Source organism: Megascapheus bottae, chromosome 5, assembly GCF_031878675.1.
Source record: "Megascapheus bottae isolate mThoBot1 chromosome 5, mThoBot2.hap1, whole genome shotgun sequence".
NCBI classification, from domain to species: domain Eukaryota; kingdom Metazoa; phylum Chordata; class Mammalia; order Rodentia; family Geomyidae; genus Megascapheus; species Megascapheus bottae.
This window is the reverse complement of record NC_143513.1, coordinates 25,257,559-25,282,843: the sequence shown is the minus strand read 5'-3', so window position 1 is coordinate 25,282,843 and position 25,285 is coordinate 25,257,559. Positions and strand designations below refer to the sequence as shown.

Below are 25,285 nucleotides of genomic sequence, written 5' to 3'. Positions count from 1 at the left end.
TGTAATGTCTGTGTAGTCCAGATTCTCCCTCCCTCCCCAATAATTGGACTTGAATTCAAGGCCCAGGTTCTATCTCTTAAAATTTTTTCACTCAAGGCTGGTGCTGTACCACTTGAGTCACACTTCCACTATGGATTTTTTTTGGGGGGCGGGTCTTAATTGAAGGTAAGCATTCACAGATATTTCTGCTTGTGGTATCTTCAAACTGCAATCCCAAAAATAGCAGCCTCCTGATAGCAAGGATTATAGGCCTGGTTTGAGTTCAGCTTTTAAAAATAAATTGGATATCATTCTAGTTTATTGACGGTGATGAAACCTAACTTATTTTATTAATTTTTTGTTAGTCATGGGATCTGGGTACTGTCCTTAAGCTCAAGTCTAGTAGCCTATCACTCTGTGACACAATTTCTGGTTTTCTAGTGGTTAATTGTTGATAAGTCTTACAGATGTATCTGCCAGGATGGCTTCTAATTGGGATCCCTTAGGTCTCATCCTGTTAAATCTCTAGGACCACAGGCATGAGCCATCAGCGCCCAGCAAAACTTAATGCATTTTAATAGTTTATTGATAGACATTCGCTTCCAATGTTTGGCAGCACAAGTAACGTAGCAATGGATGAACTTGTGCTCTTTTTGCACTGTGCCAGATGCATCTATAAGACCAATTCCAGACATAGAATCACTCTCTATGTATTTGCTACATTGAAAGAAATAAAAGCTTGTTTTTATTTTTATTTGTTTTTGATTTTTGCTAATCTGATAAGAGGAAAATGTTACCTTGTGCTTACTAATTTCTAAATGAGTATCTTTTCAGAAGTGGTTGCTACTGTATTGTTTCTCTGAGAACTATCCTTTGACACCTATTAATCTATTAAACGTCGAGTGCCTTTGGCCATAAAGGAGCTATCCATGACCTTGATGTGCCCATAAAGGAACCTGCGCTTGCGCACGACCACCTCCCCCGCCCCCTCCCCAGCTAAGTCCTTGTAAAAATTTATTAACGCCCATATAGAACTTTAGCCTTGTGTGAGATGGGTCAGCATAAGGTCTGTCTGACCAACACGATCCTGTTAATACCAGACATAGTTTGATGGGAAATCTAGCTCAGGCCCAGACGCAGCAACCAAACATGGAGGGGGTGGGGGGCTCGGCCTCCCTCTTTTCAGAGAATGGCAACAAAGGGGGGGGGAATCGGGAAAAGAGTGAGTCCGCTCCCCCACTCGCCCTCCCCTCCCTCCCTCCCTCCCCCCTCGCTCCTCCAGGTTCCGGACACCTTCCCTCCCCAGCGCTGCAGCCTCCGCAGCCTGGAGGGAGCGGTGGGGCGGGGCCGCTGGCAGCCAGGAGGAGGAGGGGAGAGGGGTTGAAGAGGGGGGGGGAGGGGGCCCGTTGTCACGTGATCCCGGCCAGCTGTGGGCTGCGGGAGAGTGAAGGGGGGAGGGAGGCGGGGCGGTCAGCGGAGTCTGGGAAGCGGGAAGCGCGCACGGCCGCTTCCGCCACTGCCGCCGCAGACGAGCTGTCCCCCCATCCCCTCTCGGCCCCCCCCAGGTCTCAGCGTCCACACCGCAGGGCAGATCCGGCATCTGTCCACCCCGCAGGTGAGGCGCGCAGCGCTCCGCGCTTTCCGCCGCAGGTTCCATCCCCAGCCACCCTCGAGGTCCAGCGCGCGCGGCGGCGGTGGCCTCGCCTCCGGCTGTCCCTCCGAATCCCCGGAGAGCGCTACCCGCCCGGGGCCTGATTCTCAGGGTAGCAGGCACAGGCCAGCCGGAGGATGCGGAGGGCCGTGGGGCGGTGGGCTCGGTCAGGGAGTGACGCCCACCTCCACGCGGCCGGGGTGTAGAGTGGTGACACCCCACCCGGGGCGCCGGCGCTGCAGCCTGGCCCTCCACACCCCGGCCTCACCCCTCCCTTCACTCTCTCCCCGCCGCTTAGAACTTCTCTTTCTCCTGTATTTTCTTTTCCTGGCGACCACGTTGCACTTCCTTAGGGCGTTTGCCTGCGCATTCGTCACCCACCCCCCGCCCGTGACTCCGAGGGCGAGGATTTCCATTCAGTGGCGGCGGTGGAGGCACACAGGAGAATTCCCCCAGCCAAGCACCTGCAGCCAGGGCAGGTTTGCTGGAGACCCGGCCGCGTAGCGGGGCCTCTGTCCTTGACCGGCCTCTGTACCCCTGCCCTCCGATCCCTTCCCCTCCTTACCCCCACCCCCACCCGGAGTCTGGCGGATCTGAGGTGGGCTAACTCGCCCGAGTCTGCTGAAAGGCTAACTTGCCAGCTGTTGCTCCGGCCTGCACCTCGAACTCTACACGACTCGCCCTTCCCCCAGGCCTCACCCGGAGATCCAGGGGCGATAGAACAGGTCAGGTCAGTGACTGTATTTCTGAAGTGCCTGTTCACCCCAGCTTACCTTTGCCTTTTCGGTTTGCTTCTATGTGGGGGCACTGTTTATCGTGGGAAGCTGGAAGGGATGCTTGAGTTTTAAAGAACAGGTGAGGGAGGAGCTAGGACTAAAAATGTCCACTACTGCCTTCTTTCCTAAGAAAATTTGACATTTCTGTCACTCAAGCTGACCTAGTAGTAGGATTCTGCTACGTAATTTTTTTTTCCCTTTGTGTAATTGTAGTTTGCAAGTACATTGAATTATTTTGTGTCCAGCTTTCTGATACCTGTGTCTGTCTCAGTGTCTGTCTGTCTGTACCTGCAATGTTCCACACCCGGTTGGAAAACACACCACTTGCAGAGGAAACCTATGCTAATTCAAAATGGCAGAATATAAAATCAGGCTAGACTGAAGCTAGACAGACCCCAGCCAACAGCTGTAGCCCCCTAACTTACCACTTTCTAAGAGTCAGCTGAAAGGGACTGCTCTGTCATGGGTATCTAACCTAGGGCAAGTTCGGGATGGGGGAAGGGAGACAAAGGCAGAGAGCATTAAATGAGAAGTTCAAGGATTTGTAATTTTTTTTTCTCTCAAACTTACAAAAATCTGGCATAAAACCCAAATGAAACTCTGCTTTTAATTTGATTTTCTTTAGGCTCAACTAAAATTGACTGTGTGACTGCTGATGTCTGGTGCATAGCTTAGATGTTTTGTATCCATACGGGGCTCTTAAAAGAGAGGAGTGTATAATGTAAATATTTAAGAACTATGCACGTACTAAATACAGATAGTCAGGTTTCACCGCAAGAGCGGAATTAGCACCCTAAGCAAGCAATCACTTAAGCACCAAGGAATGGCAAAATTTTGCAAGATGACTCATTTTTTGGTGTATTTTTTGTTGTCATTTGTTTCGTTTTGTTTTTTTACAGCTTCCTATCCTTTTTCACTGTTGTGTTGCCAGCCATCTTGTCTTTAGGAAGCAGAAAATGCATGAGCAAGCAAGTGCTTTGGGGATAATGGGAAACTGAAAGATGTGCCCCTAAGGTGTACGGTGGGGGGGTGGAGCTGGAGTCATGCTGGGAAATCTTGTTGTCAATCACATTTTCACAGCAGGGAGACTGAATCCAGCTGGATTGAAGGTACTACTAAGGTTTTATTAGCTGCCAATCAACTGGCATCTACAGTTCAAATCCAAGTCCTGTTGGCCCCTTCCTCCCAGTTCTGATTTCCTCATGCCTTTGAAAACCTTAGGAAAAGGGGAAACTTACTATTATGATGGACAACGCTTTGAACAATAGAAAACTAAACTGTAGGATGAATTGAAAATCTTATAGGTGTTTAAGGTCAGAGACAGCCCTTCGATTTCTTAATTCAAGCCCATTTAATTTAAGCTGTGTCTACCACATAGTCACATTTTCTAGTGATGAAATTGCATCTCTTTTTAAGAACCAAAACTTTAATTGTAACCAGTAGCATTAAATTCAAAAATCCTTTCATTTAAAAAATTACTTGCTTGTGTTTGTGAAGAACCTTTAGGATATTTCCTTTAAAAAGAATATCCTAATTGTTTAAAGGAATCTAATTTTAAGAGGAAATAAAGCTTATTCTAAAATAAAGTACTCATGTCAGGGCTTTTCTGTAACTTAAATAACTGAATTTTCTCAGTCATGAATTGGTGATTCCAGATCTACTAAAGCTAAACTGGAAATTTTGCAAGGGTTGTGGTTTGGGCACAGTGGTCAGCACATGGACATTCTAGAATTCTCTTTCTACAACCAGGGAGGAGGGAGAACGTAGGTGGAGGCAGGGAAAAGGAAGGATGACTTGAAACCATTGGGCTGGATAGGAGCCAAGTATGGTAGATATGTTGAAGTGAAGACAGATGCTGCTGACACATGTTCAGTTTAAAAAAATTACTCACATGAAAGCATGAATGTGTAGATATATTAAAGATATTTAATGACACATTAAAGAAAAATCCATAAGGTTCAGTGGCAGAGCACATGCCCAGCATGCTCCAGACCCTGGCTTCTATTCCAAGGACTGCAAGAGATAGACAGACAGATAGATAGATAGACAGATAGACAAATAGACAGATAGATAGATAGATAGAAGATAGATAATATAAATAAGTGAAGCTTATGTTTGTTGGAGAACTACCCAAAACATGAATAAGCATAAGGGTTTTTTTTTTGTTTGTTTTTGTTTTGCCAGTCCTGTCGCGTGAATTCAAGGTGAAGGAACTTTACCCCTTGAGGCACAGCACCACTTTAGGCTTTTTCTGTTTATGTGATATTGAGGAATTGAACACAGGGCTTCATGCATGGTAGGCAAGCACTCTACTACTAAGTCACATTCCCAGCCCCTCTGGGCCTGGACACTGACCTTGGGCTTCTTTTGCTTAAGACTAATGCTCTACCACTTGAACCACAATACCATTTCTGGGTTTTCCTGTGATATATTGGAGATTTAAATGTTTCATGAACTTTCCTGCTTGGGCTGGCTTTGAACTAAGATTCTCAGATCTCAGCCTCCAGAGTAGCTCGGATTACAGAAAAAGTTTTTTGTTTCTTTAAATCTTAATAAGAAAGTAGCGCTATCTAATTCAGTAGCCATTAGCTAACTATGGTTTATCGAGCACTTGAAATGTGCCTAGTCCAAACTGAGAAAGCTTTATGATTGAAAAATGCAAACCACATTTCAGTACTCCACTTTTATACAAAAGAAGAATTTTGAAATGTATTAGTGATTTTTTTTTGCCAGTCTTGGGATTTGAACTCAGGGCCTGGGCACTGTCCTTGGACACTTTTTGCTCAAGGCTAGCACTCTCCCATTTGAGCCATAGTGCCACTTCCGGCTATTTCTGTGCATGTGGTTCTGGGGAATCGAACCCAGGGCTTATGCATTCCACACAAGCACACTACCACTAGGCCATGCTCCCAGCCCTGTATTAGTGATTTTTATGTTGATACTTTCTTAAAGTATTATGTTCACTATATTGGGTTAAATAAAAGTCATACATTATCTTTTTAAAATGTGGCTGCTACACAACAAAATTGTACCTGTGACTTATGTCTGCTTTTCGTTACATTTCTGTTGGACAGTGTTGGTGTAAAGAACTTGTTGCCAGGAAATGGCTGTGTGTAGTGAGTCTGTATATAAAACGTATAAGGGGAGAATATAGCAGGTTGGGTTATGAGGCTTTCTTTATCTTAGTTAGAAAGTGCCTACCACTGTGCTACCTCTCAGCCCTATGCATCTTTCTGAAGCATTGTAAGCAGACTGAGGAACCAAGCCCTGGGGTGAATGGAGTATGAGTTGGCAGGCGTTAAGGCAATAGGACTTTAGGATGGTGAAAAGAAGCACTGATGTGCCAGTGTTGTACTGCATGGTAACCTCCCTACTCCTAGGCCAATGTTTGCACATCCAAATGAGATGAAGTTATCCCAATTCAGAGTGGACTTTGAGCTGTAAGTCAGGGAGCTTGGAACTTAGCTCTGGTTGCCTCTAATTAGGAGTCTTACCTTAAGCATGTCATTTATTTTGTCTACTTAAAAAAAAAATAAGATGAACAAGAGCTAGCCACCAATTCCACACAGTGGTTTCCATGGGATGAGGTACAACATATTAGAAATCACAAGGAATTATTGGATTTTTTCACTGATGTGCCAAAACATGATATACTGACGTATGGTGTCACATGCTTGAATATGGTGTCACATTTAAGGATATATCTGCTTACATATGAGAGTGACCCAGACTATACATACAAAGTATGGGCATTTCAACTAAAGGACCATATAGGCCCCCATGTCTCTATCTTAAAATTTCCCTAGACAAGTTGTCCAGCTCGCATAAATTGGTAAAAAATTACATTTTGTGCCTTTCTACTTCCTTTCCATTTCCATTTCCTGGAGATTGATGGGTATAAGAAGTGAGTTGTAGACCCAGCACTCAAGATATGGCCTTTTTTTCTTTTATTCTAGTGGACTGGATAGTAGGGGGATTTTTTAAAGGAAAATAAAAATAAAAGGCTTAGGTAATTTACATTATGATGTGAAGTGATAGACATATTCAAGTATGAGTGATATAAATCACATTTAACTTATTAAATATGTGTAGTCAGCTTATCCAGTTACTTTCCATACGCTTATCAAGACTGAATATTATCAAAAATGGTAAACTTTTACATTAAAATGGAATGTTATTTTAATTCTTAGTTCATTTTAAGTATTTTGCCTACTTGTAGTTGTTCTTTTGGAACTGAATTTTTTGTGCTTTGCATATTTTTCCCTTAGTGTGGTCTTTTTCCAAGATTATACCTCTTTATTTATTAAGAAACCTTATTTTTCCTTTTTGATGGCTATTGCAAACATATTTCCCAGTAAGTCATTCATAGTTTCACCCTATAGGAAGTTTTAAAGTTTTTTTTTTATCATTAAGCCTATAATGTTTTCTTTAATAAGTTGGCTTTATTTATTCATTTATTTATTTTTGCTTGCACAAAAAGGCTTTTCCTCTGTAATATTACTTTAAAATTGTTTCTGTTATAACAAGAGTGAGTTTAGGTAATGAATAGGTTTCTTTATTCCTTCTCATCCCATAGTTAATTATCTCAGTATCATCTGTTGTCTGACATATCTTTCACTTCAGTTTCAAAATTTGGTCGTCATCACCTAATAGTTTTCTATATTATATGGTCACATTTCATGACTCAATCTGTTTTTATCACATTAAACAATTTCAATATTGCAACTTTATAATATAGTTTAATTTCACAAAGGGCTAGTCTGATATTTTGGCTGATAACAGCATATATCTATTGCAAATAGATTTCAAGATCTTCATTTTTCCTTTTATTTCTACAATGCTGGAAATTGAAACATGTATTTTATCACAGTTACATTCTTGGCCTTTAAGATCATGTTGAACATACTTTTCTATTTGTAAATTGAATGTTGCCATTTTTATTTCACTGATTAATTTGGGGGGGACAAATACTTCCATTTAACGTTGAATCTGAAAGCATAGAAGGAATATTTCCTTGCCTTTCAAATTTCTTCTGTTCCCATAAAACCTTACAGTTTCCTTCATTGAAGATTTGCACATTTCTGTAGATCATTCACAACCCTCAGTCCTCTACTACTTTGTACCGTATTCCGTGAAGAGTATCAAGCGTATCTTCTCCATCATCCTGTGCATCTCTTCTATACCACTGTTCTATGCCAACTTTCTCTAGAATGTTCTTCTCAACAGCTTTTGTGTGTGTCTACATGCCAATATTGTGGCTTGAATTTAGAACCTGTGTTTTGTCCTTTGACTTTGTTGCTCAAGGATGATGTTCTACCACTTGTGCCACAGTTCTACTTTCAGCTCTTTGGAAGTTTCTTAAAGATAAACATTTCACAGTCTTTACTGACTAGGCTGGCTGTGAACCACCCTCACACCTCAACCTGTCAAGGAGCTAGGATTTTAGTACTTATCAGCTGTTAAACATGGCCCTGAAGTTGTCAGTGAAAGGGACAGCTGAGAGACCCTGTGCTCCCATTCCCTTTACACTAGATAGGTAAGAAGTAACATATTATAATAGTAACATCTACCTGTACCTGCTTCCTTAAAAGTTCCCTCATTCTAGAGCTGAGTCAGGTCCTGAGGCAGGATGACAGGGAAAGAAAGGCAGGGGCTTGTGAAGAAAGGGCTCACATACCAAACCCCACTCAAAGCTGGGAGAAAGAATTTGCTATGGTTCATGGTCCCTTTGTTTTTTTGGATCGAACATTCAATTAGGAAGTAACCAAAACATCTTTCTGATCATTGTTAAGATCCAGTGATTTAATTAATCTCTTGACTATGTACTTGAGTGCCTTTTCTTCCTAATGATAAAGACCTTTCAAGCATCTCTGAGCTCCATTTTTTCCCTTGGGTTAAACAGAGAGCTTGTAGGCTTTTAGATGCTGAAAATACATGTTGGCCGCTTGATAGAATTAACAATCCTGACAAGTTATATACAGATCAATAGCTCTCCTGAGTGACCTTGTCTTCTCTCTCAAAATGATGCTTTAGTATGTATTTCCTCTCACTTAGTAGTAGTGCCCTACTGACCTGTAAAAATGTCTCACTGTCCTTATTAGTGACTAAAATAATCAGATTAAAGCATAATTGAAAAGCTACTAAAGTAATTTGACCCCACTGTAAAATAATTTCAAACTACATAACCAATTAAACTGAAATTTAATTTCATGCCTGTATGTCTACATGTCATATGTACTTATATTTACATAAATGTAGATGTAATATATATTTATATGCAAGTACACACTACTATATCAACATATAATATATAGGTTTTCTTTTAACAGTAAAATGGAATGAAGTTAATGGTAAACACAGCAGAAAACTCCAATAGAGATGGATATTTACAAAGCATTTTATGACACATGAGGTAATCCTACATTTGAATGCCATCAAGATTTATATTTTATGCTTTCTTCTGTAGGAAATGATTATTTAAGCTATATTTTAAAAGTACTGAGTGGGAATTAAATGGCTAACTAACATTTTAGGGACTGAAATATTTTTTAAAAATCTCAGTGTACAGAGTAAACAGGTATAGCTCAAATTGCACGAATGGAAAAGGATCAGAGTAGACAGTGCACTGCTTTGATGGGAGGAATAGACAGATGGTGAGAATGAGAAGGTCACACTACAAAACACTCTGCCAAACTGGTGGACACAATGGTGGCAGTATCAGAAAAGAGAACAGAAGGAAATGAAAGGACCTAGATATGACTTGCTTAATAGCTCTCCGCTATTTCCCGTAGAGAATGCTTTTGGTAGCTAGCTACAGGCTTGCCTCTTCTAAACAGTTTGTTTTCCTTTATCTCTAGGACTTTGTTCTTTAAGAATAAGTTCAGGAATCATATTTTTCTTGACTGTGTCTTTGAGTCTTCCACTTGCTATTATCTTACTCAATAACATGTACATGTTTGACATCATGGCTTCACTTTTCAGATGAAGAACATAGTAATTGGAGAAATGAGCCAGAATGTGAGTTTATCTGACTCTGTTTGTGTGTGTGTGTGTGTGTGTGTGTGTGTGTGTGTGTGCATGCCCGCACGCATGCGTGCGTGCATGTGCACCCCTGTATAGGGGCTTAAATTCAGAGCCTTATACTCTTATTTGGCTTTTTCACTCAAGCCTGATGTTCTTCCACTTGAGCCAAAGCTCTACTTCTGCCTTTTTGCTGTGTAATTGGAGGTAAGACTTATGGACTTTTTTCCCCCCCAGCTGGCTTCAAGGTTTTCAGATCTCAGCCTCCTGAGTTGCTAGGATTACAGTCATGGGCAACAAGCTTCTGGCAGCCAAACTTTAAAAAATAGCCTTAGTATACCTTCTTAGAGTGGTTATTATGATGGCACATAACTAACCTATATCATTAATGCAATTCAATTGGTTTTTCTTCTTTCTCCTTTCCTTTTTTGCTACTCCCTCCCTCCTTACCTTCCTTTAGTCTTATCCTATGACATTTGGAAAATTCTTTTCCAGCCTGTCAGTGTAGGAAAACACCTTCCTTGTAATGAACTTGGTCTCACCAAATATCTATCTATCTATATACACATTTATATATACATGTAAATATATATTTATATATAAGTATATCTAGGTATGTATATATAGTAAATATATAATACATGTCTCACTATGTATATAGTAAATATATATTTATATAAGTAGTAAATAAATACATATATTTACTAGCTTGAGTGAAAAGAATATACCTAACTTAAATTGGTGTTCTTTTTGTTCATACATTAAAAATTGTTAGAGCCCGGCACTAGTGGCACATGCCTGTAATCCTAGCTATTCAGGAGGCTGAGATCTGAGGATCACAGTTCAAAACCAGCCCTGGCATGAAAGTCCTTGAGATTCTTACCTCCAGTTAACCACCAGAAAACTGGAAGTGGCACTGTGGCTCGTTTTAAAGTACTAGCCTTGAGCTGAGGAGCTCAGAGACAGCTCCCAGGCACAGAGTTCAAGTTCCATGACAAAGAAAGAAAAAGTTATATCCAGGAAGAATGGATGCGTTTGTATCTTTTTTTCTTTCACTTCAGAATATCTTAAAGACTTATTTCATTTTAGATGCTCAGGCATGTGTCCCAATATTAGATGAACAAGCAATGAGACTTTTTTTTTTAAATGCAATACTATCTGTCAAGTGTGAAAAGTTTCTGTTGAGTGAAGAAATTTCCTTGCAAAAATTATTAAATTCATGACATGTAGTATATTGATAATGTGTTCTCTCTGTAACTGCAGTGAGGATGTGAGAATAACCTTGGAAAACATTTTTCTTTTCTTTTTCAAACAATGTCTCACTATGTAGCCCTGGCTGGCCCCATGATCCTTCTGTCACAGCTTCCAGAGTGCTGAGATTATAGGCATGTGTCACTATGCCAAGCTGCCTTGAAAATGTTTGCTGTTAAAAAATTAGGAGGGCTGGGAGTGGGGCCTACTGGTAGAGTGCTTGCCTTAGCACTACATACATAGAAAAGCTGGAAGTATGCTGTGATTCAAGTGGTAGAGCACTAGCCTTGAGGAAAGCCCAAGGATAGTGATCAGGCCCTGAGTTCAAGCCCCAGGACTGGCAAAAAAAATTAGGAGATATCATATAAGACTGTGCCCTTGGATTTAAATAATACCAAATGTAGATTTTAAAGTATAGCATTTCATTTTACTGTGGAAAACTTTTTCTTAGTTATTATAAGTCATATGAAGCAAGACATTAAATTATGTATTTTACTTTAGTTTATATTTCCTATTGCAATCATATTTCACAAGTAAGCCAGAATCAGATGTGACCAAAAAGTAAAATTAGTTTATTTATGATGGCTAATTGGGTCTCTATACAATGTTTATTAATTTCAGTGAACTGAATGGCAGATTGCTTTGATTGCCATTACTCTATTTAAAAACATGTACTGATCTTTACTTCATATAGAAATTGGAAAATTAGAAAAAAAATGTATATGTGGTATACAGATCATATCATTACTACTCTTAATATTTTTGTTACATTTCCTTATTATTTTTTAGATCTTTAAAAGTAATATACATAGTTTAAATGATTTCACATAAGGATATGTGAGCTTTTTCATTTCTACAGCTTTTATCAAGGCAATTATATATCTACCAGTATTCAATATGTTTAGCTATCATAGACAATTTTTAATTCTTATGATCATGTAACTGTTTATATTTGTTGGAAAATGCAGACAGACTAGCAGTAATGGTTCCCTGAATTGTCAGGAATTATGTTCAAGTCAAATAGTTACTGAATTTCTAGAATCTGCTTTTCAGTTTTTAAATAGATATTATTTTCATTTTTTTATCTTTTTATTTTTATTTTATTTTTTGAGACAAGCTCTGGCTACTTAGTACTTAGGACTGAAAATGGTATTCCAGCTTCAGTCTCCTGAGGCTGGGGAATACAAGTGATTCTCTAAGAATGAGTCATTAAAGGATTTACCTTGCCTAAATTTTAAGTGGAAATGGTTTCCAAATGGCATTTTAAAATAGTTAGAAGTGTTCTAAATTATTTAAAATAATTGAAAAGTGTGCAACATTGAACAATCCCACGTCGTCTGAGTTATGACAATCAGATTTTCTATTTCTGGAGTCTAAAGAATGGGGAAAACCTAGCCCTCTGTAGCTTTGGTTGCCACTGAGAGAAACCCCACCCCCTTTCATGTTAATCAGGATAGTAGACTTTACCTACCACCACCTCAAAGATAGAGAATATTATTACTAAGTCTGTTTTTGTAGTCAGATAAAATTAAATGGTTTCCTTGAAAACGAATCTGAGACACAAGAAAGTTGAGACCCTTGAGGCTGGTGGACGTCTCCAGAGAGATTGTTATATTATTCCCTGAAAATTGCCTTGGATAAATCAGGCAGAAAAAAAATAGTAACACTTTTAAAAGACAAAGAGGTTAAATAACCTCTACCAGTGGCTATTACATACTGGTTTAAACTAGCTGTATCCAATTCACTGGTGTTTTTTTAAAATACCCTTCCTGTGATCAGAGCTTGAACCAGAATCTCTGAAGACTGATGTGTAGGAATCTGCCATTTAAGTAGCTCACTAGACCTTTCTGATGCTTGGTCAAGTTTGTATAACACAGTAGAGGGGCACTTAGTTATAATCAGTTTCACTCCCCAATCTTTTCTCTTCTTGAAAATGAAATGGAGATACTGTTGTCCTTTATGTGTTCAGTAAGTACTGGGTGAGATCAGTGTCTATGGTAGGTAATGGGAAGTGAAGACTGACATGAATCCTTGCTCTTGGGAGAGTCACAGTCTTTGACAGAGATAGTTGTTTCATCATGAAATAAAACTGAGAAAGGGAGAACCAAGGCTATCCTCTTACGATGCCAAACAGAAGTCTTCTCTCTTCAAGGAAGTGTCCCAGACCCCAGCAGGATGCAAGTACACACTTCAAGAAAGCATCCAATGCTGTCTCCCATCTTAATAGATTCTTAAACATTTGCTCACATCGTTTATTTTGAAAATGATATTATCATGGAAACTTTCAAGTAGAGGAAACTTTGTATATATGCCATTGCTCAGCGTTAACAATTTTTAATCTTTGAGCTCTCAATCTTTCTTTCTGCCCTGAATGACTTCCTTTATCCCATTTCACATGGAACTATTTATTTCACAGTATATAGTGCTGCATAAGATGTGGGCATTTTAGAATGATTTTTTTTTCTTTTCAGATGGATTTTTTAATGTAGCTTTTGTTCTATCTCCAATCTGTAAGTTCGAATAATTCTTCCACTTCATCTTCTGTAGGGGCTGGGATTATATGTACATACCACCACATCTGGCTAAAACAGCTTCTTCTAATAGTTAACATCTGTATTGTGATTCTATTTAAGAATCTTAAGTAGAATCTTAAATCTCTTAACTTTCCCATCCCTCTCTCCTTCCCTCCCTTTGTCTTTCCCCTCCTTCCTTCCCTCCCCCTTTCTGTCTCTCTTACTTTCTTTCTTTGCTATTAGAGAAGCCATTTTTTTTCTTTTGAGTTTTCCAGAATCCCAGTATTTCCTTGAATCCTAGTATTACTGAATATATCCATTGGTGCCTTTTGTATCCCTTATTAGTTGGTAGTTAGATCCAGAGTTGATTAGTGAATTTTAGTTACAGTTTGGAGCATGTCTGTATCTAATAAATCAAAGGCCAATGATTTATGAAAGAAATGAAGGTATATTGTAGGAATTATACAAATCTGACAAACACATCACTGTAATAGAAGAAAGTGAACATTTATATGCTTTCCTAAGTGTTATGTTGTGTGTTTGTTGGTAGGGAGAGGATGATCAGTGCTATTTTCACTTAAGGACATTCTTACTCAAATTTAGTGGGTCGAGACAGTATGGATACTAGGGTATGTGTATCTCTAAAGTGTGTTTTTCTCTTGCCCCTGTGCACCTGGGACCAGAAAGATCTTGTAAAGGGGTATAAATGTATACAGGTTATCAGAGTTCTTTATTAACCCCAGTGTCAGGTTGCGGAGTAAATAAAGAGGTACAGGCCCATTTCCTTCCTCAACTCTCGTCTATATTTTCATGTAGTACAGTGACATCGTTGTCAGATCTTTGAATTGTCAGTAGAGGCTAAATATCTGAATTGTCTTTGGGAACCTATAGATCTCAAAGTGTTAGCTGCTAATGTGGATGTCTAAAAAGCACTATCGAGGACAAACCTAACACACCAGCAGTATGCTGGGAAGTATGTCAGCTGAAAGTGTTCACCTGGGAACTAAGGGTTAAACTGTTAGTGGCAGATATTGTTCTGAAAATTAGAGAAAGGGATTGTTAAGCAGTTCTTAAAAGATAAAAGACAAAAGGTGAGAAGGAAAATTTCAAAATGCAAAAAAGCTCTCAGAGACTTGCCATATTTCCAAAGAAGCAGGCTTTATCATATAGTCTGGTCTCATTTTCATAATCTGTGTCCTAGATGGTAATTTGGACACTTTGAAACTCATAAAGCTTTGGAAACTTACAAAAGTATTAACTAGATCTCACCCTGGCCCTGGGAAAAATGTACTGCTACTCATTGTTCCTGTTTGTAAATGTTTGGGGAAATGACAAGATTGGAACCCAGGTAAAATGCAAAGTTTGCTGATTTACTAATGACTGCAACTTGCATCTGAATTACTCCCTGAAGTCCCAAGAGTTAAAGGCAGGATCCCAGATTATAGCACTATTGTCAGATTATAAAATCATTAAGAGGTGGCCTAGATTTCTAGAAGGAGAACAGGTGAGTTCTAGCATCCTCCATCTCTCCTTGTTTCCTTCTGGCCATTCAGTGAGCAGCTTTGCCCACTAGAAGAGATGCTTCACCATGGGTACAAAAGCAATGGTGCTGGGTGGGAGAGGGAAATGGGGACAAAAACTTGAGAAGGGGTAGCAATGTGTTGGGAGCCAGAGTGGAATCAAACTGTACCTTGATTTGCATCAGACAGTGGCTTTATTGTCTTATTGTTTTCTGGCCTTATTCTGTTTAAATGACCTGAGATTTACCATATGAATGTAACACCTGGAAGTTCCCTGGGTCTCAAGGAGGGAAGAAGCTGGAGTGAAAAATAAACGCGGCAGTCTTTACCTGGACTGCGGACATCCCGGACCCGGTGTGTCTGTCTCTCTTCTATTTCTTCCTAGTCCTTGCCCCCTATTTCAGGAACCCCAATCTGCGAAGCCTGGTTTGCTGCCGGTTGGCCCCGGCAGCAATGATTATTAAGAAATGTACCTTCTATCTAGCGAATATAATGTAGCCCTTCTATTAATTACAATAAAAAAACTCATGATAAAAAAGCAATGGAGCCAATAGACCATGGATTAGAAGATACAAAATTGTGAGCCAAAATAAACCTTTTCTTTTTATAAGGTGAATATTTTAGTTATTTGTTCTAGTGACAGAGAGCTGACTATCATATTTACTTAATGTAAGGACTTTCTTGATCAGTTAAGACATTGACTGTTCCCTGGAGATAGAGTCAGGGAGCATAAAGCTTTTTCTTTACTACACAGAACTTTCAACAAGACATTTAGAATTTTTCTTTCTTTTAGTCTGAGCTCACTTATACATATGACTTGCAGAATAGCTGTTACTTACATTTGAATTTTAAATTTCTTTCTAAATGTGTTATTTTACACTATTTTTCTATTATACTGTAGAAAGAAACTCATAAATGAATATCATTTGCTCCACGTTTGTGTGCAAGAGGAATGTTAATAATTTTTAAATGAATAGGACAATAAATAAAACAATTTTTTCTTAGCTTTTCTGGAAAGTGGCAATTCATAGGCACTGAATTTAAACATATTCAGTGAAGCATGGGAGGGTGAAGATAGGAAAGACTCATGGGCAATTTGGCCCTCTCTCTTTGTTTAAGGAAAGGCAGTTTGTCACAGTTCTTTGCAAGACCGTTAACAAGTCTATAGCTCTTATACAGAGTCATTTTCCTCTTTTCAGGCACCTCAAGGCTTGCATATTCCTTGCTATAGTGTCTGATGAGGGTCACTCTAGCTACATAGAGATAAAGCAGCTAGCAGTTTGGCAGTTGTGCAAAGAAAATCTCTGCCTGGGTTCAGGGAATTTATGCCTTCAATAACTCCTCACTAGATCTAAGGACAAAGACTTTTTCTCCACATCACTTCCTCGATCCTTGTCTAGACATTCCGTAAACAGTTTCCTAGTTACAAGCATACAGAGCTCCAATCCCACAAGCCTGAAGGCTAGTCACCAGTGAGAGAGTGAATGCTAGTAGAGGCTGCTCCTTGCAGCAAGTTCCAAGAGAATTAATGTCTTGTTCCCAGAGGAAGCAGAATCCTGAGGGAAGGTCTTTGATGGTTAGAGATTGCTTTTAGGGATAAATCACCATAACAATGGCACTACAACACATGTAGTATAAAACTGATCATGTCAGTCATCTGACTATAGGTTGATAGTGCACAATTCACATGGGTGTGTCACCAGTTTCCAGAATATTTTCCTTTTACAAATGGAAATGTTCTCATTTCCTTCTGCTAAATTCTAATAGCCACCATTCTATCTGTTTTTTTTTTTTTTTTGATCTCTATGTGTTTGATTACTGCAGGTGCCTTATATAGGTGAGGTTGTGCCTCATTTACTAAAAATCTGGAATCTTTGCCCTCTGACCTGGCATTGAAAGTGGAAAATTCCACATCAGATATTATAAGGTGGTTCACCAATAAGCACACTATAAAACTGCATTCAGGTTCACTGTGTGAAGTGCAAATGAATCTTGAGTGAATTCTGTGTTTAGATTTGAGTCCTCTCCTCCTCTCCAGTGTGTTTCCTCATGTGTATACAATATTCCAAAATCTAAATGTATCTGAAATCTAAAAAACGTCTAGTTTCAAACATTTTGGATAAGGGATTTTCAACCTGTATTTGTGTTAAGGACCAGGCTGATATTTGAACTTTACAATCCTCTTGCCTGATGTGGCAACAGTGTACATGTGGCAAACAAATGACTGACACCTAGAAAGCATACACAAGAAAGTATTCATTGTATTTTCAAAGAAATCACTCACACATTGGGTTTATATTAATTAAGCTTTTGGAGGTTATTGTCACATGACATTTGAAATTATGTTTAAAGTATACTTTTAGGGTTCCATGTTAGGGGCAGTAATGTGCATTAACAGCCAATGAACAGTGAAGGAATTAATATAAAAAATGAGGCCCTAATATCAGTTCAAGACTGCCCATTCCTCACAGAATGAAGCAAATGTTTCTCAAGATGTTGTTTAGTTGACTGGCAGCATACCATTGCCCATTTCACATAGTGAAATGAATGACTGACTAAAGGCATTAATTATATTTCTACATTGCTTCAATGATTTGGATTTTAATCAGTTTGAAAACGCACATAAATTATGACACATGAAATAAATAATTATGACACATGTTATAAAACATTATTTAACTTGGAATATCTTCTTTAATTCATTAGAAAATATACTGCTTACAAGAGTTGTTCACTGATGCCCGAATGTACTCTTGATAGTCTCTATTATATTTTCTATTTGGCCGTCATTTCGCAATTTATAATGCATATATATGTATTATCGAAAAAAATTATACCAGCTACTATATTCCTTCATATTCTTTCATATTCCAACTTGTATCTTATCTTACTCTCCCATCTTTTAAAATCACTTTTCCTCCAGCAGCATACAACTTAAAAATAATTTGAGGAGCTTGAGAGCAAAAACATACAGTACCAATAAATGCACTTTCCCAGCAAAGGCCTTCTTAAACAATGCGTGTCAGCTTAATCATTGATGGGAGTTAAAAGTGTTTCATTAAATATAACAGTTCTGTTATTGCTAACCTGGCAAAAGTCCTAATTGGCAATTGCCACAAAATAACCCTATTCAGTAGGCCTGGCATTATTAAGTATTGCTTTTAAGACTTTTCCCTTGAAAGAGAGAACTGCTGTATCTTTATACAGTACCTAGACATGATTGTATGTATAGATATATGCACTAAATTTACAGTTGCTTATATTAACAATTGCCCTTATTCCTTGAAATCATATATTTTCTCTAAAAATGCCTTTCTTAAAAATAAGTGTTTTCACTCAATGGATTGCCCTGAGAGGGCCACAGGACATAGTCTGGACAATGTACTGGTAAAATGTAGAGGTCTCTGAGTTCAGTTTTAGGCTTAAAGCATGCTAAGGCAGGCTGCACCCACCTGATGTCCCCCCTCTTGAAAGCATTAGGATTATGAGAGTCACATCTAAAGTGTTTACTTCAGTCTTCCGAAAGTGCCCTGACTCCTCTTGCTAAGTCAGTTTTTATGAATGAGTGCACCTTTTGCCAATAAAATAAGATGGTAGATGTCTTTGGAATCATCAGAAACCTTGATATGGTCATCTTTTTCTATTTCTGAATTAATTTGGGAAATGGTATTACTCTCCTGCCCAATAACTTCACAGCTACTCATAGCTTCTTCAACTGTGAATTCATGAGCATTTTGAATAAAACTGAAAATTCAGTTCTTAACCATACTAAGTATACTTCAATAGTGGCATGAGATTAGTGGCTGCCGTGCTGCAGAGTGAAAGCAGCACATTTCCATCTTGGAGAGTTTTTTGGACAATGCTAATCCTGAACAGTGGAAAGGGGTCGTGCCAAGTCAGCATTGAGGCTAGTAGTGTGTAGAGTTGGGACTCAGACAAAACAAGTGGACAGTTAGGTCAGCTCATTTTCTTACAGTTGTGATGTGCTTTGCTGGCTCATTTACCTCTTTTTCAAAAAAAAAATATTTTCACTGCACACTGAAATTCAGTTCCCTTCTGGGATTCCCTGGTTATTCACAAACTTCAGAGGCAGGAAAGTAACAAAAGCAACCTCCTGGAGTCCCAGTTCCCCGTGGATTTCTGTTGCCTGTGTCTTCATCACAGTTAAGGGATGATCTAAGCTTGCTGAAAAAGCTGCCCTGGCTGAAGAATGGGTGCTTGTTAGAAACCCAGAGCTGGGGTCAGTGGCACATGCCTGTAATACCAGCTACTCAGGAGGCTGAGATCTGAAGACCATGGGTCAAAGCCAGCCCAGACAGGCAAACCCATTAACTCTTATCTCCAGCTAACTGCTCCCTCTCTGACCCCTCCCCAAAAGCTCGAAATGGGAATTGGAGTCATAGCTCAAGTGGTACAACATTGACCTTGAACAACAACAAAAAAAGTGTTCGAGGAGCAGTGTTCTTTTGTGACCAGCACACACACACACACACACACACACACACACACACACACACACACACACACACACCAAAAACTAACCAATAACAACAAAAAAACCCAAACCCTTTTGGGTTTTATTTTCCACAGATATTTCTTTGCTTGTTTGATATTTGCTTGTTTATTCGTGTTTTCCAGTCCTTGGTCTTGAACTCTGGTCCTGGGCATTGTCTCTAAACTCTTTTTTGCATAAGGCTACCAGCTGATCCACAGTGCCACTTCTATCTTTTTCCTAGATTGGAGATAAGAGTCTTACAGGCTTTCCTCACTGGGTTGGCTTCGAACTTCGAGCCTCAGATTTCAGCCTTCTGAGTAGCTAAAATTACAGGTGGAAGATACTGGCACCCAGCCACAGATATTTCTTTCGAATATAAGACTTGTATGTGAAGTAACATGCATAGAGAAAGAACATTATGGTCACTCACATATTCTAAACATAGACTATTATTAACTCTATGATTTGATAATTACTGTAGGTATGAATGAAGCAAGTCAGTTCTGACCAGTTTACTTAGTAGAAACTTGACCTCCTGTCCAATTTTAACAGTGAAATATGGAAGTACCTTTTATTCATGTAGCTTTCATTGTTTGTAAAATGTGTTCTTAGGCATTTTTTTGATACCCAGAAGCCTGTGGCTGGGGGAAAACACATTTGCAGAGGAGGAAAACTCAGGCTTAGAAAAGTAAAGTGCCTTGTCTAGGTCATATAGCTAGTTGGTGTTGGGACTGAGTTTTGAATATTGGTCAAGTGTTTTCCTTAGAACTTCTCACTCCCATCTTGGACTCATACAATAAAACATGTTTAAATTAGGCCTGTCATCAGTGGCTCATATCTGTAATCCTACTTACTCAGGAGACTGAGATCTGAGGATTGCAGTCCAAAGCCAGCTTAGGCAGGAAAATCTGTGAGACTATTTCCAGTTAGCCAGCAAAAATCCAGAAGCAGTGCTGTGGTTCAAGTGGTAGCACACTAGCTTTAACAAAAAAAGCTCAAGGACAGTGCCCCAGCCCTGAGTGCAAGGTCTAGAACTGGCACAAAATATGTTTTAGTTGTGTTTAAGTTGAATTATTGAAGGCAATGATAAAAAAATTGGTTTAATAGATAATGTTTATTGAATGCCTGTAATCTGCAGATTGGAGATGGAACTGCTACATTTGGGTAGTGTGAGTATTGTTATCAGGGAGGTTTTTGTTTGTTTTCGAAAGTGGTTAAGAGTTGTAGTTACAAGGAACAAATGTATATTATTCTACAGCAAAGTGGATGTGTTAGTTCCTTTGTATGTGGAATGAACGGCAGAGTCCTTTATGGAAGCACTTCTGTAGGGGGTAGTTGTGTATCAGACTTTGAAGAATCTGACTAAAGGGAAAAAAAACTAAAGGAAGACATTCAGGCTAAGTGCAGTGGCATGGTGGTGAGAAAAGGGAATTGTAGAGAAAGTTCAGTTAGTAAAATACTGGAAATAGAAAAGAGGACTTGTCTGTGAGTTGTTGGAACTTACTCTATGTAAGTTATTGTATAGAGGTGGGTCCAGATTGGTAGGCAAAGAAGATATGGCTTCTGCTTTCATGTTGCTCATTATGTCTTTGGAGGGAGCAACTGATATAAAATAATTCCACAAATTTCATATAGTGATTTAATCTAAAGGGAAAAGGCAGGGTTCTACAAGTGTGTATATAGTAAAGTGATGTGAATTAGAGTGTCTTCTGGGCTGGTGGAAGGAGCTGCAGGAGATAAAGAGGCAAGTACTTTTGGTGTAGGGAGCAGAGAAAAAGAATACTTAGAAAGATTATTGGGGCATAGGCAAAGGCCCTGGGAGATAGTAAAGGAATTAATAAAAAGCCTGTGTGGGGCCAGCAGCATGGCCTAGTAGTAGAGTGCTTGCATAGCATGCATGAAGACCTGGGTTCAATTCATAGGTGCCAGATACACAGAAAAAGCCAGAAGTGGTGCTGTGGCTCAAGTGGTAGAGCTTTAGCCTTGAGAAAGCCCATGGACAGTGCTCAGACCCTGAATTCAAGCCCCAGGACTGGCAAAAAAAAAATCCTATGTGTAAGAATTGTAAGAAAAAAGGCTGAGTGTTTTGAGATGAGGCTGGGAAAGGGATACATACCTTTATTCTATTCTAAGAGCTGTGAACAGCCTCTGATGTATTTTAAGCAAAGATTGCAAACTTAGATCATTCTAAATAGAGGACTGTGGCTGCAATGTGGAGGGTGTTTTGTGGGGAATTTATATATATATATATATATAAAACATATAACACACACATACACACACACTCACACACATATATGTTTTGCAGTAAAACCCGTATGGTTCAGACAGAGATAATGAGCTTGGGTACAGGCTGGTACCAATAGGGATGAAGAAATTAGATAATTTCCATTGAGATTTAGGAGTTCAAATCTATAGGATTTGGTGATGAGTTGAGGGATAGAAAATCAGATGGAAAATATGGTCCCCAGACCCATATGAAGAAGTAAAATGGATGATTCTCATCTAGAGAAAAATCCTGTCCAGGAGCTATTAGAGAGGTGAAAGGAAAGCCAAAAGGTTATGTCAATGCAGAAGAGTAAAAAGATTATTAAAATCGGGCTGTAGTAAGGGTTAGCTTATCGTTAGATTCATTAGATGCTTACCCTGAAATCTGTTATGTAGTAGTTAGTAGCTTTAGTTCCAGGTACCTGTGTAGTGCAATTCTAAGAAGTGGTCAGCCCATCAGTTCTGAGGTTGATACACCTGTGAATTCCACCAACCACAAGTGAAAAAAATACAGTATTCTACGGAGATGAAGGAGAATTGGATTTGTACAAAACATACACACTCTTTCCTTGTCATCATTCCTATGTAATATATGAACTATTTGTGTTAGATATTATAAATAATGTCAAGATGAATTAGAGGAAGATGTGTTTAAGTTATGTACGGACACTTGCCTTTTTATATATGAGCATCTGTAGATTTTGATATCTGCAAGTGGTTCTGGAACTAATCTTTCACAAATACCAGAGGATGGCCGCATATTTATTTATTCCTGTGACAGATTATAGTGTGTGTGTGTGTGTGTGTGTGTGTGTGTGTGCACATGCGCGTGCGTACATTCTGCCTGGAACTGTAATAACCTTCTTTCCCTTCTCTTCCGTCAGTACACCTTTGGCTACCTCTGCAGTCTGTTGGAAGTCTGAGTTCATTGAATCCCTCAAAGTACTAAATAATATCTGGTCTCTTTGGCCCTATAATTCTACTCCATGCCTCTACTACCTTCCTTTGCCAGCTCCGATGGCTTTGTGAGCTAACTGTGCACAGTTGAGTGTTTAAAGCGCTCACAATTGGAGTATTTCATGTCAGGCCTGCTGTCATTCTCTCCCTGCTATTCTCTTTTCAGGATGGCTGGAGCACCTCCAAGTTACTCTTTCGTGGCTTTCCCACCACGTACCAAGGATGGCCTAGTGGTGTTTGGAAAGAATTCAGCTCGTCCCAGAGATGAAGTGCAGGAGGTGGTGTATTTTCCGGGTGCTGATCATGAGCCTGAAAGCAAGGTGGAGGTGAGTCTTGGATGGCATTCTGTCTACTCAGTCACATGTCCTCTTCTTGCCTCATGTTTCCTCCAGCCACCTAACTTCTTTATGGATGCTACCCATACCATTTTGGAATTGCCATGGCCTTTATGCTCATTCCTATTTCCATTCAGGTAAGATTGTAGCCTTAAAAAAAAAAAGATAACATGGAAAATTCTATTTTTCATATGGCTCTTATTTTAAAATTTAGTAACATATTTTCGTAGTTCCAAAGTTAAATGTACAAAACAAGATAGGCTCATAGAAATCTACTTTTTATCCTTGCATTCTTTCATCTGTTTTTCCAAAATAAAATCATGTTTTGTTCTGGAAGTTCTTTGGTTAAAAATTTACATGTATCTTAATAAATTACAAATTCACATGTGCTGCTTTTCTATAAAAATTATCAGTACTGTAGCGTGCCATATATCTATCATTTTCTCCACATTGCTTTTTTTATATATATTTTTATTGTAATTAATAAAAGGGTTACATGATATTTGCCAGATAGAAGATGCATTAATTCACATACATTGATACCCTTTCACATGTCTTGGTATCCATTACCCTCCTCCCACCCACCACCCACTCCCCGTATTGGTTTTTCCCCCTTCCCTATCAAGTTTCAGATAACCAAATACAAATAAATTCAATATATCAGATAACAAAGTGAGATACTGTAACAATATGAGATACCCAAGGGACAGCAAAGGAGATGAGGGATAACATAGTACATTAAGGACAACTATCATTCGTTATATGGCTTTTGTTTCAATATCCTGGAGGTCCTTTCAATTACCTTCATACTATATGGCCTTATGTATCGAGGTTTTGCTCTATTGCAGATCTCTGCTAGTAGAGCCCAAGGTTTCTACTGATTATGGTGAATGAGGGAAACCATTGAGCCTAAGTTCCTTTGAGTCTGGCTTACTTCACTTAATATGATTTTTTCTAAGTCTTTCCATTTCCTAAAAAATGAGTCGATGTTATTCTTTCTGACAGCAGCATAGAATTCCATTGTGTACAAATACCACATCTTGTTGATCCACTCATCAACTGAGGGGCATCTAGGTTGGTTCCATATCTTTGCTATGGTGAATAATGCTGCAATGAACATTGTTGTCCACATTGCTTTGATTTATATTAAAATTGTATCCAAGAGATCAGAACATACAGTATGTGTTGTAGGTACTAATTATACTTCATTGAATTGTATTTCACCCTATAAATGTATCATTGTTTAATTAACTCTATATGCTGCTGGACAATTGCCCCAGTCTCTTGCTACTATAAATAATAGTAGCAAGATAATAGTCTTGTGCATGTATCACAGTGTCCATTCAATCTTATTTGTTATCCTGTTAAAAATTATCCATGAAGCCAGGCACTGCTGGCTCATGCCTTTAATTCTAGCTACTCAAGAGGATTGTGGTTCAAAGCTGGCCCTGGTAGAAAAGTCTGTCAGACTCTTATCTCCAACAAACCACTCAGAAAAAGCTGAAAGTGATGGTGTGGCTCAAATGGTAGAGCACTAGCCTTAAGCACAAAGAGGTTCAGGGACAGTGCCTAGACACTGAATTGAAGGGTTAGGACTGGCAAAACAAAGAAACAAAAACTATAACTCCTCTCTTTTTAAGTTTAAGCATTTAAAATGTAGTTTTTAATTATTATAAAGGTAATATACAGAGGGGTTACAGTTACATAATTCAAGTAAAGAGTACATTTCTTTTTGGACAATGTCACTCCTTCCCTCAATCTCTCCCAATCCTGTTTTGAGTAATTTAAAGATACCATTTTTTTGTCATTATTTCCTGATAATGGCTGAGTAACAAAGTAATTAAATAATTTTGTTTAGCATTTTTAGATATCTTCGAAAGGATATTTCAATATGTTGTGTTCTCACCAGTGGTGTATGACAATGCTTATTTCTCCTTATTTCTAGAGTGTGTTGTCAGACTTCCAGATAGCTATCTTATGTTGGCTTTATATTCTATTTTACCAGATTGTTTTATTGGTTGTATAGCTTTTTATTGCGGTTTCTACTTATATAGTTATATTATTATTAGCAAATAGGGATCCTTTGTTTTTCCATCTCTAATTGTTTTTGCATCTGATCATTCCACCTTTATCTTAGATAAAGCAGAGGTAGAGTCTAAACTGAATGTAATTCCTATTAGTGCCACCACATTAAGTAAGTTGCTGGCTCTGGGACTGAACTTTATTTAGTTTTATCAAATTAAGAACTTTGCATGAACTACTTTGAGTGTTTTTTTTTTTAAAGTATCAACTATTCAGCCATGGGTATTACATTTTGTTGGAGTTTTATTATTTTTTTTCTTTCAATGATTGTGGAACTAATCATTCAGTTTTTTCTTTGGTAAATTCAGATGTGTTTGCATTCATGTAATTTTGTGGTATCTTATATTGCTGACTTTGAGTTTTATTCCTATATGATATCATACAATACATTGAGTTATTTCAATTTTCTTATATTTTCTAAGACTTTTTAGGTCATAG

At 38.7% G+C, this 25,285-nt stretch overlaps 1 protein-coding gene across 1 annotated transcript in view; it reads left to right on the top strand.

Annotated features, from left to right (window-relative positions):
- Positions 1-1,456: 1,456 nt before the first annotated feature.
- Positions 1,457-25,285, top strand: part of Scrn1 (secernin 1) — a 57,623-nt gene continuing 33,794 nt past the window's right edge. Inside the window, exons 1-2 of the mRNA XM_090332820.1 lie at positions 1,457-1,594; positions 22,597-22,756. Of these exons, the coding sequence (XP_090188946.1) occupies positions 22,598-22,756 (159 nt within the window). The 5' untranslated portion in view covers positions 1,457-1,594; position 22,597. The remainder of the gene's footprint in view (positions 1,595-22,596; positions 22,757-25,285) is intronic.